Below are 17,387 nucleotides of genomic sequence, written 5' to 3'. Positions count from 1 at the left end.
CTGCTGGCCGACATGCCGCGCTTCTCGCTCCCGGACGGGCTGCTGCACGCGGACCCGGCCTTCCAGCGCGTGGCGCTGCGGAGCGCCCTGCGCTGCCGCGAGGCCTTCGACCCGGACGGGTACTCGCGTGCGGTGCGGGAGGCGCGGGCGGAGCTGGCGGAGGAGTGCGCCAGCCCGTGGCACCGAGCTCAGCCGCGCCCGCCGCTCCGGAGGCTGGCGCTGTGCGTGTACGAGGGCGGAGGCGCGGCGCACCCGCCGGCTCCGGGGGAGGCCCGCGCGCCGCCCGCCGAGGGAGAGGGAGAGGAGCGCGAGTACGTCACACCCGACTGGCCCGCGGAGGCCCAGGAGATCCCTTATGAGGAGCTGTGGACCAATCAGAGCGGCGGGAGCTATGGGGAGGTGCCCGAGAGTGGTGGGAAGGCAGAGCACAACCTCATATCCTTCCACTCCACCTCGTCATTGGACGGCACGGGAGGCTCCGCCCACGTGGCGGTGGTCCAGATGGAGGCCGAGCGAGCGTCCACTCCGCCCCCTGTCCCCCCCAAGTCAGAAGCTGTGAGTGGACACTTTTACCCACAGTTCACTGCTCTGGCGTCCATGTGCAAAAAAAATGTAAACAACCACTCCTGTCTTCCACTCTATCATTTTTGCTCTTTCTTTTCCTCTCTCTCTCTCTCTCTCTCTCTCTCTTTTTTAGCTAAAGAGTCACTGCAGACTTTAAAAAACTGCTTGCACACAGGTCAAGGCTCTCGGGAGACACACACACACACTCACACGTATGGTCATGTATGGAGAATTAATGTACATTAAGGTCTGTAAAGCGTCATAAAGCACTGCTGTTCCAGACTAAAGTCTAAATTATTGATACGGCTTTTACAGGTCTAGTAATGACCACACACTTACCGGAACAGGGCATGAACACACACACACACACACACACACCAAAAGAGCCTCAGAAACTTTACAGGATCATCAGGGCTACAGAGGTGATTATTCTATGTAGCTCTGACAGTTGGAATTATAGTCTCTCTCTCTCTCTCTCTCTCTCTCTCTCTCTCTCTCTCTCTCTCTCTCGATCACTTTGTCGTTTTGGTCCTTTGCTACCACACAAATTTTGTTACCACACATGGACACACACAAATAGAGACACGCACACAAATGCACACACACACACACACACCCAGTTCGCAAATGTGTTAAAGTTTCTATTTTGTAAAAATTACCCTGAGGAACTGATCAAGGGTCAAGACAGGGTCAAGTCCTGGGGAATGCTTTATCGGTGGACCTGTACAAAACACATTCTGACATTCCAGTTGGATATCCCAGCTGGCTGAGGTTGCGTATTATGGTCTGTAAAACCGGTGGCTCTACAGTCTTGAGCTGTCTGACACATCAGTGTTAACGTTCTCTCGACTAATAAGAGGATATTCAGAGTGAGCTGTTAATGACGGTTCTTTCACGGTCCTCTGATCCAGTGTGTGCTGACGGTGTGGTGACTCTGATCTACCATGTGCTGAATGATCTACAGTGTGCTGACTCTGATCTACAGTCTACTGACTCTGATCTACAGTGTAGTGACTCTGATCTACAGTGTACTGACTGATCTACAGTGTGCTGACTGATCTACAGTCTACTGACTCTGATCTACAGTGTAGTGACTCTGATCTACAGTCTACTGACTGATCTACAGTGTGCTGACTGATCTACAGTCTACTGACTCTGATCTACAGTGTAGTGACTCTGATCTACAGTCTACTGACTCTGATCTACAGTGTAGTGACTCTGATCTACAGTCTACTGACTGATCTACAGTGTGCTGACTGATCTACAGTCTACTGACTCTGATCTACAGTGTAGTGGCTCTGATCTACAGTCTACTGACTCTGATCTACAGTGTAGTGACTCTGATCTACAGTGTACTGACTCCGATCTACAGTGTACTGACTCTGATCTACAGTGTGGTGACTCCGATCTACAGTCTACTGACTCTGATCTACAGTGTAGTGACTCTGATCTACAGTGTACTGACTCCGATCTACAGTGTACTGACTCTGATCTACAGTGTGGTGACTCCGATCTGCAGTGTGTGACTCTTTTTTTAGTCTCAAGTTGTAGCTCTCAGCCTGGCTTCCAAAGGCTTAGTGAGGGGATGGGACTGCAATCACATGCATACGCAAGTCTCCGAGGTTCCTGCCATTCTGAGAGGTGACATTTACCCACAGCAATAAAGTTAGCGGCACTCAGACTGGACACCACCCACTTCATAAAGCACGACACGGCTATGCAGCACGTACAACCGGCACAAGGGTCGTCTGCATTGTCATGGCAACGGCCGCCTTGTTGGTCTAAATCCTGTGCTATTGAAAGGGTACGCGGTCTTGCCTAAGGATGTGTTTGCTTACATTTACATTTAAATCGTTTAGCAGATGATCTTGGCCAGGGTGTCTTACCATAGTAAATAATAAATAGTAAATAGTAAATAGTCGTCTGCATGGAAGAATCCTTATATTAGTGTATTAGGTCACATATATATATATATATATATATATATATATATATATATATATATATATATATAAACTAGCTAATTCAGAAGCACTTTGCTTGCACAGCTGATGAAGGACCTCTGTCCAAAACGTCCTGTTTCTCTGGAAACTCTGTGTACTTTACTACAATGTTGAATATCTCTCTCTCTCTCTCTCTCTGTATAAATATATATATATATATATAAACTCTGTGTGCTTCACTACACTGAATATCCACATCTCTTACTGCAGTACACTGCAGTTACTCACCTGGAACCTTCAGAAGGGCATGAGATATGGTGCGGGTGGACAGATATGGTGCGGGTGGACAGATATGGTGCGGGTGGGTCAGATATGGTGCGGGTGGACAGATATGGTGCGGGTGGACAGATATGGTGTGGGTGGACAGATATGGTGCGGGTGGACAGATATGGTGTGGGTGGGTCAGATATGGTGCGGGTGGACAGATATGGTGCGGGTGGACAGATATGGTGCGGGTGGACAGATATGGTGCGGGTGGGTCAGATATGGTGTGGGTGGACAGATATGGTGCGGGTGGTCAGATATGGTGCGGGTGGACAGATATGGTGCGGGTGGGTCAGATATGGTGCGGGTGGTCAGATATGGTGCGGGTGGACAGATATGGTGCGGGTGGTCAGATATGGTGCGGGTGGGTCAGATATGGTGCGGGTGGACAGATATGGTGCGGGTGGTCAGATATGGTGCGGGTGGACAGATATGGTGCGGGTGGGTCAGATATGGTGTGGGTGGACAGATATGGTGCGGGTGGACATGGTCTTGCAGGGAGCTTGTCCAGTTTCTAAACTGAGGGACTGCAGGACAGCAGTGGCACGTGTGTGATGTGTGTGAGCTCAGGAACGTGGAATCAGGGTCATGCAGGTGCACGCTGGGACAGCCGAGAGGGAGTGACCGTAATGTGGTCAGAGCAGGGGTCACTTCTGGGGTCACTTACAGAGCCGTAAGACGAGCTACAGATTCAAATGTGGGAAGAAATATGTTTGATGTCTTTGGTTTACTAGGTAAATCCAATCTCTCTCTCTCTCTCTCTCTCTCTCTCTCTCTCTCTCTCTCTCTCTCTCAGGTGAAGGAGGAGTGTCGCTTCCTTAATGCCCCCCCCGTTCCACCTCGCTGTGCTAAAGCAGGAGGCCCCGCCCCTAGCCCTCCAGTCCCTCCCCGTTTTCCTAAAGCTCCGCCCACAAGCACACGCAGCCCAAACCTGTCGTATTACTCCTCGGGCCTGCATGAGAGGTACAGCTACACACACACACACACACACACACACACACACACTCTCTCTCTCTCTCTCACGCGCTCTCTCGCTCTCCCTCAGCTCCGGTCCTCGTAGTGGGAACAGCTCTCCATCTCCTGAGTCCTACTCCCTGTACTGTTACCCCTGCACGTGGGCCGACTGCGTGACCCCCGACGCCTCCGCGTCACCCGACCCCAGCCAACCAGCGCAGGTCTGCTGGTCCCGCCCCAGAGGAGGCGTGGCCTTCACCTCCAACGTACTGAACACACCCCTGCTAAGCGCTGACTCTCTCCAAAAGAATTACTCCGCCTGCCCCCTGTCCCGCCGGGCCGCGCAGAGCCGCTTTGCGCCGTTCGGTGCTCTGAACCCTTTCGCCAACCCTGGCCATGCCCACGCCTCTTCCGATTGGCTCGCCACTGGCGAGCCCCAGAACTCCCCTGCTCCAATACCCGACCTCTGTAGCTCCACCCCTCCGGAGCCTCAAGCCAATCAGGAAACCCCAGAGGCCGGCGCGGTTCCTGTATCCAGACCGACAAAGAGCACAGAGGAGGAGGACACCTCCGGTGTGGTCAGGGGCGCCCAGGGCGGCGCCGAGTCGTCGTGGCGACCCCCTGCCGACCTCTGCTGGCTCTCGGTGGAGGAGGTGTCGGCCAGCCTGCGGTTCATCGGACTGTCGGACGACGTGGTGGGCGTGTTCAGCAGGGAGAGGATCGACGGCTCCATCTTCACCCAGCTGACGGAGGAGATCCTCTCCGACGACTTCAGCCTCACGAAACTACAGGTCAAGAAGGTCATGCAGTTTATCAAGGGATGGAGGCCCAAGATATGAGCCGACACACACACTCGCACAAGCGCACGTACAGGCAACGCGATGGTCACACAGATACGTTACAATGTGCCAGAGAGAAGAAGCACAATACTGTGTGTGTGTGTGTGTGTGTGTGTGTGTGTGTGTGTGTGTGTGTGTGAGAATGGTATCATACTCATCGCACTGATATGTTTTATAGGTTTGGAGGCTCAGCTGCTAAGGGACACAGTCCCATCAAACTACTAAACACCATCACTTGGGTGTGTGTGTGTGTGTGTGTGTGTGTGTGTGTGTGTGTGTGTGTGTGTGTGTGTGTGTGTGAGACAGGCTTCAAAGTTATCAGCCACTGAATGTCTCTGATGCAGTAGCAATCTAAGTTTTGACAGAAGAGTTTTTATATATTTAAATATCACTCATTCAGCGCAAACCTTCACAGCTACTCCAGAGACGTCCCCAAATGTCCCTGCTGTATGGACACTGTGGAAATAAGGGGACCTTCTGAGGACTACACCTCCTCGATCATAAATGTGTGACAATAAATAGTGACTAATGTAATTCTGAGCACAATTTTGCGATTGTATGGTGTGACGTTCGGGTGTTCGGTGTTGGGCGGTGCTGAGCAGAGGTGTTGATCCAGAGTCTTGGACTAACCCTCATCATCTGAAGTTGCTGAGCGACGGTTTTACGCAAACTACCTGATGAAGCCATGAAACGACATTTCTGCTCCGTTTTTTAAGCGTTAGACTTATGATGACCCACAATGTGACAACTCTCCAGGTTGCTTGACTTTAATTGTGTGCGGTTTCATTTCGTTTTTTTGTTAACTGTAAGTGGACTAGTGACTAGTACCATAAGACGAATTTCTCCCCTGCCCCTGGCTGTTGGAATAGAGTAGCGAGGATTCATTTTTTAAGAAGTCATTTTTTAAAGTCTCAAGTTAGTGGTACGCAGCCAAAATCAAGGGCGCGTTCACCGAGCTTACTAATGCACGCGTGCGCGCACACGCACACTGTTTTAATGGAATTTCTGCAGTACCACACGCTGACCAGGACGTAAAGCGATTATTGATTCATTGGCGAGATCTTAAAAACACTTTAACACTCAACACACATTTATTTATTCCTGAATATGGACTCTCGTTCTACTCCGTCACGTGCGTCGACGACGGCCCGCTTCACGCGCGCCGGTGCCAGCAGCGTTCGCGCGCGGGCGCGCGCGACGCCGGAGTTCGTGTGCGTAAAGGACGCTCCAAAATTCTGTCTGCAACTCCACACACACACACACACACACACACACACACACCCCAACGGAGAGAAAAAAGGTAGAGTGGATGTCACCCTCGCGCCCGCAAGCACGCTGTAATTAAGTGACAGTGATTAAACGCTTACTAACCACAGCTTTTGTGTGCCAGACTGGAGAGTGTGTGTGTGTGTGTGTGTGTGTGTGTGTGTGTGTGTGTGTGTGTGTGTGTGTGTAATGAGAGGGTTTGGGCAGGCTTCTATCAGTGTTCCACAGTACGTTCTCAGCACTGGGGAAGCCACAACGGAGTGTTTCGAGTGCATAATATACACGGACACGCGTCGTACTCCGAATAATGTTTTAACAGCTACAGTGTTTATTTCATTTATACTGAAATTTCACCTCCTGTATGATTTTAATCCGTATGGATTAGTTTAAAATATTAATAATTAAAAAAAAGAAACGAATAAAGAACTCGATTGTGCTTACTCAGCTGAAGTCTGACTGGATGTTAGCTGGGTGTTTATGGTGGAGAAACGGCCCTTTGGTGTGTGTGTGTGTGTGTGGGGGGGGGGGGGGGTCTCTGGTCTCAACTCTGAAACGTGGTACAGCCGTTTTGTCCAACCTAAGGACGCCGAGACATCCGCCATGGTGTTTACACTGGTGTGTGAATGTGTGTGTAACTCAAAGACCCCTTTATTGGTGGAATATTGAAATGAAAACCTTCACCTGTGTTAACTAACAAACTTTAGTACTTATTGGAGGGTCCTTTTTAGGATTTATTACACATATCGTTGTCTGAGTACAACAGTGATCCCTGTATTTCTACAGTATTATAGATCATTGGTGTATTGGACTCCAACCTGCTCTACTGGCTGGGATGTATTCCAGGAGTATATGACAAAGCACTTTTATAAGTCGGCAAAAGCCGTAACTAAAGTAAATTGTAAAATTACACACGTTAAATTTAGTGCCATGGAATTTGCTTTATTTGGCAGGTGAGCATGAAAACGGGCTGAGAACATTCTGGAAAAGGCAGTGGATCGACATTTAACTAAATGAAAATTATACACAATTAAAAAGAAGGCAAAAATAAAACAAATTCACTAAACCGACAGCGTCAGAAAGACACCGCGTCTCGGGCGCCCCCTAGAGGCGCTGTGGCGATATTGCAGGTAGTACCCGATGCGTATGAAAGTACGTCAGTTGCTTCTATCGTTAAATAATTAATAGTTAAACGGTGAGATTGTTAAATAGATAAAAAAAAAAAAAGACTGGCTTATTCTTCATTAGCAGGGTTTTATTAGTGCCAATTTATTAGAAGCAACTGAAATCTTGACTGTTACTAAAATAAAAATGTTTATATTGAGGTAAACAGCCCCTTAAACACAGTTCTCATGTCTGAAAAGGCATTCATCACATCAGTAAAAATATGTTTCTCATCCAGACTCCAAGCGTGAAGCTATTGATGGACGGACAGGCCGCGCCGAGGTCAAACGGTTGGTGGGTTGTGACCTTTGACCCAAGTTTACTTGTGGAACCTTTTGCTAGGGTCTCTGGCATGGTCCTGGAGGAGCTGGCATGGGGTAAAGTGATTCCCGTAAAACTCTTCATAACGTTTCATCTTCTGAAGCAGCCGGTCGGCTCCGAACGTGTCCACGAAGCGGAATGGGCCTGGAACAAACGTCGGAGCACGTGTTCAGGGCGGGATACCGGGAGTCGCGCCACAGAAAGAGAAGATTCCTTATGACACTCCGAATGTATTTCAACCTGCGCACCAAGGTGGCGTGCGTACCGTTTAATCGTGTGTGTGTGTGTGTGTGAGGGGTCACCTCCGAAGCAGGGAGGGAAGCCCAGACCGAACACGGCTCCGATGTCACCCTGAATGGGATCGGGAAGAATTCCCTCCTGCAGACACAGAACGGCCTCATTCACGAACCTGCAGATCAGGCGATACTGCACGTCCTCGTTTCCGGACCTGGACACACACAGACACACATTTGTGAAGTAGATTCAGTACACCTACGCACATTCCCTGCACTGACATGCCTGTGATTCTACTCACCCACCAATTACGATGATACAACACTGTATAATGCACAATCCAGGAACACGTCTAATCTACGTATCTAATGTACGTTACGTGTGCAGAGTGTGTGTGTTGCATGTAGTGTAGCTCTCACACAGCAGGGGGCGCCGTTAGTTTAAAGGTCTTCAGAATCTCCTCAGCTCCAGGGTTCACTTGCTTGTCCTTTGACTTGGCTCCATAGAGGAAGCAACCCTTACCAGATTTACGGCCTGGAGCGAGAACACACACACACACACACACACAAAAATGATTGCCTAAACTATGTGCTAGAATAATAAATAAATAATAGTATATTCATCTCGTTCAGGAAAAAATTATTTTAACTTGAGCTATATCTTAAAGTGCTCAAATCAGGCAATCGTTACAATTGGTGCATGTGACAGTGCGTGTGTGTGTGTGTGTACACACCTTTAAACCCTTTCTGAACCATGGTCTTCAGCAACTCCACATTGCCGCCACCGAATCTCTGACCAAACGCCTTCCCAAGATCCTCTGCTACGTGGGCCGCCACGTCAATACCGACCTCATCCGCCAGGGTTGCCATGCCGACAGGAAACCCAATACTTGTCGTCAAGGAGTCTAGCATTTTTGGCCCCACCCCTTCCTGTTGGCACAGCCAACAAAATGTACAGGGTTCCACAACTCGCACTACAGACGTCTTCACCAGTTAAATTAGACAGACTGGATCCGAGTGATTGACAACAGAGAGTGCCCCAAACACACACCTGCAGGAGTCGGACTGCTTCTGCCAACATGGGAGCCAAGCAGCGTGTTGTATAGAATCCTGGACCATCCTAGAGAGAGGAAAGACTCTATTGATCCCGAAGAAAATTGGTAACCGATATAGAAGCACCACTGAAATAACCAGACACACACACACCCCCACTACTATGATGATTTTGCCCTGTCGGAGGCCCAGAGCCACGGCGGACGCGGTAGTGTCCTTGGACGTTTTGTCTGTGGTGATGATCTCCAGCAACTGCATCTTGTCCACTGGGGAAAAGTAGTGCATCCCAATAACCTACAACACATGCGGTATATACAGCATCCGATTTGAAGTTCCACAAACAGAACACAAAAAAGTTTCATCACAGAACACGCCAGCACTCGCAATAACACACACACCTTCTCAGGTCTCTTGCTGACAGCAGCAATATCTCTGATGGGTAGCGCTGATGTATTGGACGCAAATATACAGTGGGCAGGAGTCACCTGTGCACAGTAAACACACCCACTCATCTATTAGCATACACACACCCACAGTTATCAACATTACAAGTCCAGTACTTTAACCACTGAGCTACCACTGAACATACACACTCATTAGCATATGGCTGTAGCTGTATGCAGGCACGCACACACACACACACACACACACTTACCGCTTCTACCTCCTTCAACACCTGGTGTTTGATCGCCAGGTCTTCGAACACGGCCTCGATCACCATGTCGGCCTTCTGGAAGCCGCTGTAGTCCAGCTGCCCCGTCAGAAAGGACAGGGTCGCATCCCTCTCGAATGACGTTATGCCCCTCTTCTTCACCTTATCGTTCAGCCTGACACACACACAAATTCAAATTTCAAACTCCTCTGTGTAAGAGACAGACCGGAAGAGGGGGGGGGGCAGAGAGTCAAAATGAGAGACAGTGAGACGCAGTTTCTACCTGCAGCTGCTGAGACTGTTAGCGTACAGATGGAAAAGCTGCCGTGAAACAAGCAGAAAACCAGATAAAAAAAGCTCCATGCTTCACGCTATTACAGCTTTCCTACACACTTGTCGCCCTCTACTGGGTGAAATACTGCACTGCAGGTTTTGTATATAAAATCTAGCAGGGGATTTCATGCTGTGTTTTGTGTGTGTGTGTGTGATCTCACCCCTTGTACACTTGCTGTTGACCTCTGGCCAGACCCTCTAGCGTGGTGTCTTTCAGGATGGTGGCCACGCCTTTGTCCACCGTTACCTGGGCGATACCGGCTCCCATCAGTCCCGCCCCGAGGATGGCCAAGGTCCTGACCAATCACAAGCACGCATACAGTTATCGCAGCCACCCTAGATACGCATCCGACTGGCCAAGCCATCTAAGCCCCTCCTTCCAGACTCACTTCAGTTCTCTCTCTGGAGTGCCAAAGTTGTTCTTTTTGCAGGCCACTTGACCTTGGTACAGGCCAATCAGAGCTCTCGATTCCGCCGTCATCCCCAGTTTGCCGAAGTTCTGGGATGCAAAGGTTTAAAAAAAAAAGGATTCAGTGTTAACGCCCTGCGCAGCACCCCCTAGAGGTGCGACCCTGCATAGCTAGAGAATGTACCGGTCGAACTCCATATCCAAGTTTGTAGGCCAAGAAAAGTTAGGAAACAGTTGTGTTCATGATTCAGACAGCTGCTGAGACAGGATGCGGTTGCTAAGCAACGTAATGGCAGCCACTGGGCCCAGAGATGTGATGCAATGATACTGACCTCTGACTCCACCTGGTATCCTGTAGAAGAACCTTTCTCCACACCAGACTGTACACACTAACACACACACACACACACACAGAACACTGGCAGTTTGTGATCAGCACAGTACATCCTCAAAAATCATGCTTACAGGATAAGTATCCGCTAAACACCATAAATGTTAACGTGCGTTTGTGTTTACCCATGAAGCCAAGAGACAGAGAGAGTAATCTGGAAAGAGGTGTAAAAATGACCCCTTGTGTAACCGTGTGTGTGTCTGTGTGCATGAGCATATGCACACACGTGTGCTCATGCGCGTATGTCTGTTCCCCTGCGAGGTGTGTGTGCGCGCGTGTGTGTGTGTGTGTGTGTACCTCTATGATTTTGAGGGGTGCTGGATAAAGACCTTTAGTCTGCTTCATCACTTTCTTGGTAACTGTATTGTAGATCTGTTTCCTCACAAAGGGAAATCCCATAACCACGTCCTGCAGCTCTGTCCAACACACAGACACACACACACACGAGAGAGAGAACTGGTGAGTGGGTATGGTGAAACCCTCTGGTAAAACCAGTGATGACTCATCTGAGTGTGTGTGTGTGTGTGTGTGTGTGTGTGTGTATTACTCTGGATTAAGCCTTTCTTCTTGTCCACAGTGACTTTCTTAGCAGCAAGATCTTTAGCCACGCCCACTGCCACCTCCTCCAAATATTCCATAGTCCTCTCCTCTGGACTCTTTAGTCCTGGACCTACACACACACACACACACACACACACATTAAACAGAGAGATGAAACCCAGTGTTCCAGTAAGGGAGTGTCTGTAAATTGCTAACTGACTAACCCAGTGGGTCGATGATTTGGTGGAGTAGACCCATTTTCTTGGCCTTGTCTGCCCGGATGTTTCTTCCTGTTAGCATCATATCAAACGCGGTAGGAAGTCCCACCTTGATGAAACATGTGGCAGCATTAAAAGAAATGTAAAAACGCATCGCAAAAAGTTCCGCGGAGTTGGGTTTTTCCGTGACGAGCCGCCCTCTGCAGTCAGAAGCCCAAACCGCTGATCGGAATGTGACTTGGCCGCGTAGGGAGCGTCTGAAAATTCAGCACCCGGCAAGAGCAGGTAACAAAGAAGCTTAGGGAGCGTGTGCAGAGAGTCTCACCATTTTAGGAAGTCGTTGCGTGCCCCCGGCCCCTGGGAGCAGACCCAGCAACACCTCGGGTGTTCCCAGCACGGTTTTCTTACTCTTCGTGGCCAGGCGGTACTGACAAGCGATTGCAAGCTGCAACAGAGAGAGGACAACAATTAGTGACTGACCCTGGACCAGCGGTGCAGACCACCATTAGCACAGCCGTCCACCCATCGCTTCCTCCGTCCGTCCGTCTTCTGGTCTTACCTCCAGGCCCCCGCCCAGACAGGAACCGTTAATGGCTGCCACGACCGGGATCGGCGATTTCTCGATCTTCTCAAACATCTTCTGTCCTTCCTGTGACAGTGAGGTCACTTCCTCTGCGCTCTTGCAGGCTTTGATCATGCTGCGAGAGAAAATAGCAGAGCACTTTCGTACGCAAAGAAACCCCATAAGAGCTCGTCTGCGCGCGCGAATTACACACGTGAAATTAATTAGACATTAAAGTTCTGAGCGACTTCAGACAAGGCACGGCTGTCGGTGCTGGACTAGCCGGAGCCAGTGTTTAAGTAGTTCCTACGCTGCCAACCTCGTGGGGTTTTATCATGCAACGTTCTCAACGGCGTTAAGTGCGGAGAGTATACTGAAAACGGAGTTAAGTGCGATTCTGAAGGCCAAAGGAGGTCCAAGCCGCTACTAAATGGGCGTCTCTCATAAAGTGCCCATTCAAGGGAAGTGTGTGTTTGTCGTACTTGATGTCAGCCCCCGCGACGAAGCAGCCTGGCTTGGTAGAGATGACCACGGCACTTTTTACTTGTGCGTTTCCCCAAACCTCATTCATTACTTGAGTTATCTCAGCTTCCATCTGCTTCGAAAGGGTGTTGACCTACACACACACACACACACACACACACACACACACACCCAGATGTTTATCCTTATGACCTAAATGTACAAGCACGGTACACAAACACGGAAATGACAAAGAAAGACTTTAAAACGCAACACATCGACTTCGTGGTGTGGTGAGACCTTAGAGGTTGGATCGTTGAGACGCACAACGGCCACGTCATCTTTCAGCTCATAGTTAACGTGAGTACGAGCTGTAAGGGAGACGAGATGAGAAGAGCGTGAGACGAGACAAGTGTGTGTGGCAGTACGTTATCGATTTAGAATTCATAATATGTCATTAGATGCAGCTTTATGGCATGGTTTCCATGGTTACCCGATAACACTGCAGATACAGAGAGGCTCCGGTATCTGTTCCCTAAAAAAAACAAAAAAAAAAGATCACCACAGGCTTTTAAAAAAGCTTGATTAAAACAAACGACATTTTCATGCATCCGATCCCCGACGGTGCCACAGCTGTGCTCGAGAGGACAAAATTAGCATCGCTCTCTGTCAATCACACCGACACCGGTTAATCAGCCGAGTGAGTCACGCCGCCCCCTGACCCTGCAGGAGGCGCAGCTCGACAAGGTGCCGCTCATGTCATAGAGGAAGCCGGGGACGGCCCGCGCCTGGCTGGCAGCTGTCGCACGGGTACGCCGTCACATGACAGGTGAGAACCGGCTACGATGAAGACGCAGAACAATCGTGGGCGGGGCGGGGACCCGGAGAAAGAAATCAACCACAGGTGGAAGTCCGAATACTGTCAGACCTTCAGGGCTTTGAAATTAGGCTTGATATCAATCAAAGTGAAATAACCCCCAAAACACATGAGAAAAATGCTGCAAGATCTTTATAATTATTAGTGTGAGGGGACATCACACACCACCCAACCCAACATGTTATATGGGTAGTGTGAGGGGACATCACACACACCACCCAAACCTAGAGGTTGTAGCAGGCATTTTACTGGCAGCCGAATAAAACTTTCCTGACATTTCCTGGAGGCAATGTGGAAGATGATCAAAAATAAAGACGTAACACGTTAACGGTCATTGTCTTCATCCGACACTTCACCGATTTATGCGGCAACCGAGACAAAGTACTGCCTAACGTTTGCCAATTTTACGTGCCTTAGTTTTATATGGGGAGGTGGAACGATGACATTTTATTACAGGACGTCTGTAATGAGACATTGGAAGTGATCCTTCACTTCCAAAAGGGTGGAGATTGATAATCTTGTACGCCTCTGAGAGCAATAATGCCATTTTAGTTTGCAAATGAGTCTACAAGCTCGTAAGCGTCTGGCTCATCTTCGGGATTTGAGCGCTTCCAAGACACACACACACACACACACACACACACACACACACACACACACACACACACACACACACGACCTGATATGACCCGAGATTATTTCCGCGGCTCGGCAGCTCAAAGGCGACCGAATCTTTACTGGGGCGGAAGCGCGCAGTCCGTTCGGACGGGGCTGAAAATCACCAAGAATCGCTGGTTGCATTTCCATTACTCTACCTTTCCACGTAAGAAACAGTCCCGTATATAAAACTGCGGTCACGCCATTTGCACGGCGCAAAAGTTCGGTCGGGGTGTCGGCGCGCAAGGTTGCAGTGCGCGCCTACATGTAGGATTACGGTTGCGACGCTTCTCACACACTTCGTGCAGATATGGAAAACCTAAAAGAAACGTGTGCTACAACTTAAATAAACGTCTGACTCCAGTCTAATGCACCGACATATGTAGAAAAGTCTTACATAGGGGAAAAAAAAGATTCTTACAAATCTGAAACTATTGAATGAATGTTAGATTTCTATATCACCTTTCTAGGAACCCAAAACCCAGCTTTTACGTCCAGTCACACGCACCCTGGGGTGTGGAGACACACCGTCATTCCCTGACAGGGACTCGAACCCAAGACCCCAGCGCCATGAGGCAAACATGCTAACCACCAAGACCACTTTCTAAGACCACTTATGTTTTTTACTTTCAGTATACATCACATTTTGAATCTTAATTTGATTTATTTTATAAAATCACTCCAACTACATTCTTGAAATACACTCTCATCTACCCATGGTATGAACTTCGTGTTTTTGCTGTAGATTAGTAACTCTGTCCTGTCCTTCAGTTCTGCCTTTTGCATCCATCGGAAGGGTTCTTAGGTCTGCTTGGTGGTACATTTCTCTGTTTCCATGGTGACCGTATCCACCGTTTGGTCCTTCCGGCCGGCACACATCTTTTAGGGGGACAGCCCCACGCGTTGCGACGGGTTTCGTGGTCTTGATGGCGCCGGCTTCCGGTTGTACCTGCTGGGGTGTCCAACGACCGGCAGGACACGCGTGTTTGTGGCTTTGATCTCACTGTTCCCCATTCGACTTACCCGAGGACCCGCCTTGCCCTGCCGAGGTACCCGGATTCTGCCTCCTGGTTCCCGTGTGGTTGGAGATTCCCCGGGTATTCGTATGCGTCCTCCAGCTCCGTTAAACAGCCTAGTGGAAGCTCGGTTCCCCCTTCCCGATCACTTTCCCCAGACCAAATGACATTCATACGTTCTTGCCGTAGATCCCGAGTAGGGGCGTCACCGAGCGGTGAAGAACGACTCTTTCCGTCTTGGCTTTCCGCGCGTCATCATCTGTGTACAGGAGGTGGCTGACGGCAGCTCTACCCCTGAATCTGTACCAACACACACTCTCCTTGGTGATCTGATCGAGAAGATTCAGGCCTGTGCAAAACAGCAGTGAGGTCATTGCATCTCCTTGACATATAAAATCACACTTTATGGTTGTCTTGGCAATTATCTTAGAGCTTCTAGCGTTGTCCTCCAGTGTTGCGCCGAGTTCCGCATGAAGTCCCTCAGGGCCTCAATTCATCCAGGTGTGCGGCATCGAGACGTACCCTTTTTTGCAGTCAATCCAGGAAACACTTCAGTTGGCCTGCCAATAGGTGACACTTTGAGCCTCTGGAGTTGCTACCTTCTTGTATCTGCACACGTTCATCCAGCTCGGAATCTCCTTATAGGAGAACCCATGTTTCTTGTCTCCTAGCCGGATGGCGTTTGGGCCCCGTGACGTGGTCCGTCCGTTAGCCAGCACAGACGGGAGCAGGTGGTCTAGGTGTTCTGCTAGTTGGCCGTGCAGAGACATCGTTTTCGTTAGCCTGCATGCACAGACCACGTCCGGGTCAGGGGTCGCACAGATCTTCGTATCTCTGCCCCATTCTCGGACGCCCACTTTTGTAACCGACCGGTTCCTCCGCCGGGATGACTGACGCGTTCTGCTTTGAGATCTCTTAACCAATAAGGCACCAGTGTCGCGAGAGGCCTCGTTCCCCCGCACGGCCTTTCTGCCCCGGATCCCTTTGTTTAACCAGTTTAACCCAGATCCAGTTGCGAGAGGAACCATCATTTCAGTGGTTAACCACTGTGCCATGTTCCTACAGTACAAATGACTGAAAGTCACGATAAAGGGCATTTCAAGAACGTAGTGCAGTGATTCGCCAACACTTTCATTTCATTAATTTATAGATTCAAAAAGTGATGTATAGTGAACCAAACAGACTCTCACACAGGTTTGCCATCCAAATTCCTACAGCAAAAATGAAAGTCCCATCAAGAGCACAGAGAAAGTGGATTTTCTGAATATCCTGGTCCGATAATGTTTATTTTTAGGGGTTCGAGAAATGACAGTGGACTGAAGAAACATTTTACACAATTCCTCCAAATTCTTAGTTAAAACACTCGTCATGCAATGTGTACATGAGAAAATGTTCAAGAATTTAGTCGATTTGGCAGCCATTTCTTTTATTAGCTAGAGCTTCAAAACATGACGTACTAATGAACCAGACACATTATACGCCATCCCGATACTTTATTGGGCTATAAATTTCTCCACCTTCTCACAGCAAATAGCTTGTCACGAGTAGCTAAGAATGTGGTCTTTACATAGTGGATTTTACTGAGAAGAAATATATTTGAAAGGGTTTGAACTTCCAACGAATTTACATGTTTAATTAAGATGTAGGACACGTTCCTTTTATATTTTCGATTTCTCACGCTTACTCAAACGGGCTACCGTAATACACGATGTAAACGAGCACTCAAAACCGAGACTTGGCGAAGTGCAGATGGCGTAGTATAAAACAGCAGGCTAACGTTAGCCAATATCCTTTATCTAAACGCGATCAATGTGGAAGGAATGCACAGCCGATACCGCTCTAAATTCATTCATTTTCAAATTATGAACCATTTCTTATAAATTAAACAGAGAATTCGCCTCTATTTAACCCCCCCAACAGCCTTTCACCTCTTCGGGTTTAGACGAGTAAAGCTCCTTACTACGACCTGAAAGGTAAGAGGCGACAGAAAAAGGCAAAAGAATCGAAACATTTTATTGTCGTTTTAAGGGAAAAATGTGAAAATAATCGAAATATATAACATTCTTTGCGAATTCTTTTTTGCCCCCATAGATTAAAAAAAAAGCAACTGTGCACGGCCTTAAAAAACAAAACAGACACTTAGAATATTAAGTAAATAACACAAACGTTTTTAAAAAAATGCCCTTGTCGACCAGGGATCACTGTGTTCTGCTGGTTGGGTTCACACCCCCCACTCTACAAATGTAGGTGAAAGGTCATGCATTGTCCCAGTTACTCCAGCGGGCTACCCCGTGGTTGCAAAAGTGCTAAAATGGTTCAAATATGTATATAAGCGTTCAAATACGTCCCGCCCGGTAAGGCGCGTGTGCGCGGCGTCTCGTATGCACTCACCCGAGAACGGTGCATGCTTGCTCGCTGCAATTCGGCACAATGCACCGACAACCCTCGCGCCTGCCATGATGAACGCGTCCAGCTCGAGCTAAAGGCGCAGGTGAGACCGCTCGGCGCAAGGCCCCCACCCCCCGTATTAGGACGGGTCGGGTCGGGCTTCCGCAGCGCCGTAGGTCAGCGCGATTGTCTCTTATCGTAAAATAAAAAACGCTGCCAGAACC

General features: G+C 49.0%; 2 protein-coding genes across 2 annotated transcripts in view; one reads left to right on the top strand and one right to left on the bottom strand.

Moving 5' to 3' along the window:
- The window catches only part of gareml (GRB2 associated, regulator of MAPK1-like), a 14,855-nt gene extending 8,521 nt beyond the window's left edge, over positions 1-6,334 (top strand). The window contains exons 4-6 of the mRNA XM_035528804.1: positions 1-555; positions 3,628-3,794; positions 3,877-6,334. The exon at positions 1-555 is cut by the window's left edge and continues 504 nt beyond it. Of these exons, the coding sequence (XP_035384697.1) occupies positions 1-555; positions 3,628-3,794; positions 3,877-4,624 (1,470 nt within the window). The 3' untranslated portion in view covers positions 4,625-6,334. The remainder of the gene's footprint in view (positions 556-3,627; positions 3,795-3,876) is intronic.
- A 474-nt stretch (positions 6,335-6,808) lies between these two features.
- Positions 6,809-17,274, bottom strand: hadhaa (hydroxyacyl-CoA dehydrogenase trifunctional multienzyme complex subunit alpha a). The gene is made up of 20 exons (XM_027031397.2): positions 17,167-17,274; positions 12,719-12,760; positions 12,526-12,596; positions 12,246-12,379; positions 11,761-11,899; positions 11,527-11,646; positions 11,208-11,310; positions 10,991-11,113; positions 10,741-10,859; positions 10,385-10,441; positions 10,033-10,142; positions 9,805-9,939; positions 9,314-9,485; positions 9,057-9,143; positions 8,812-8,952; positions 8,657-8,725; positions 8,340-8,535; positions 8,026-8,140; positions 7,675-7,820; positions 6,809-7,516 (listed from the first exon to the last, which is right to left on the bottom strand). Exons 1-20 carry the CDS (start codon positions 17,231-17,233, stop codon positions 7,371-7,373), a joined length of 2,292 nt encoding a protein of 763 aa, XP_026887198.2. The 5' UTR covers positions 17,234-17,274; the 3' UTR covers positions 6,809-7,370.
- Positions 17,275-17,387: the final 113 nt, after the last annotated feature.

Source organism: Electrophorus electricus, chromosome 8 (genome assembly GCF_013358815.1).
Source record: "Electrophorus electricus isolate fEleEle1 chromosome 8, fEleEle1.pri, whole genome shotgun sequence".
NCBI lineage: Eukaryota > Metazoa > Chordata > Actinopteri > Gymnotiformes > Gymnotidae > Electrophorus > Electrophorus electricus.
The sequence above is the reverse complement of the archived record's forward strand: the minus strand, read 5'-3'. Positions and strand labels throughout refer to the sequence as shown.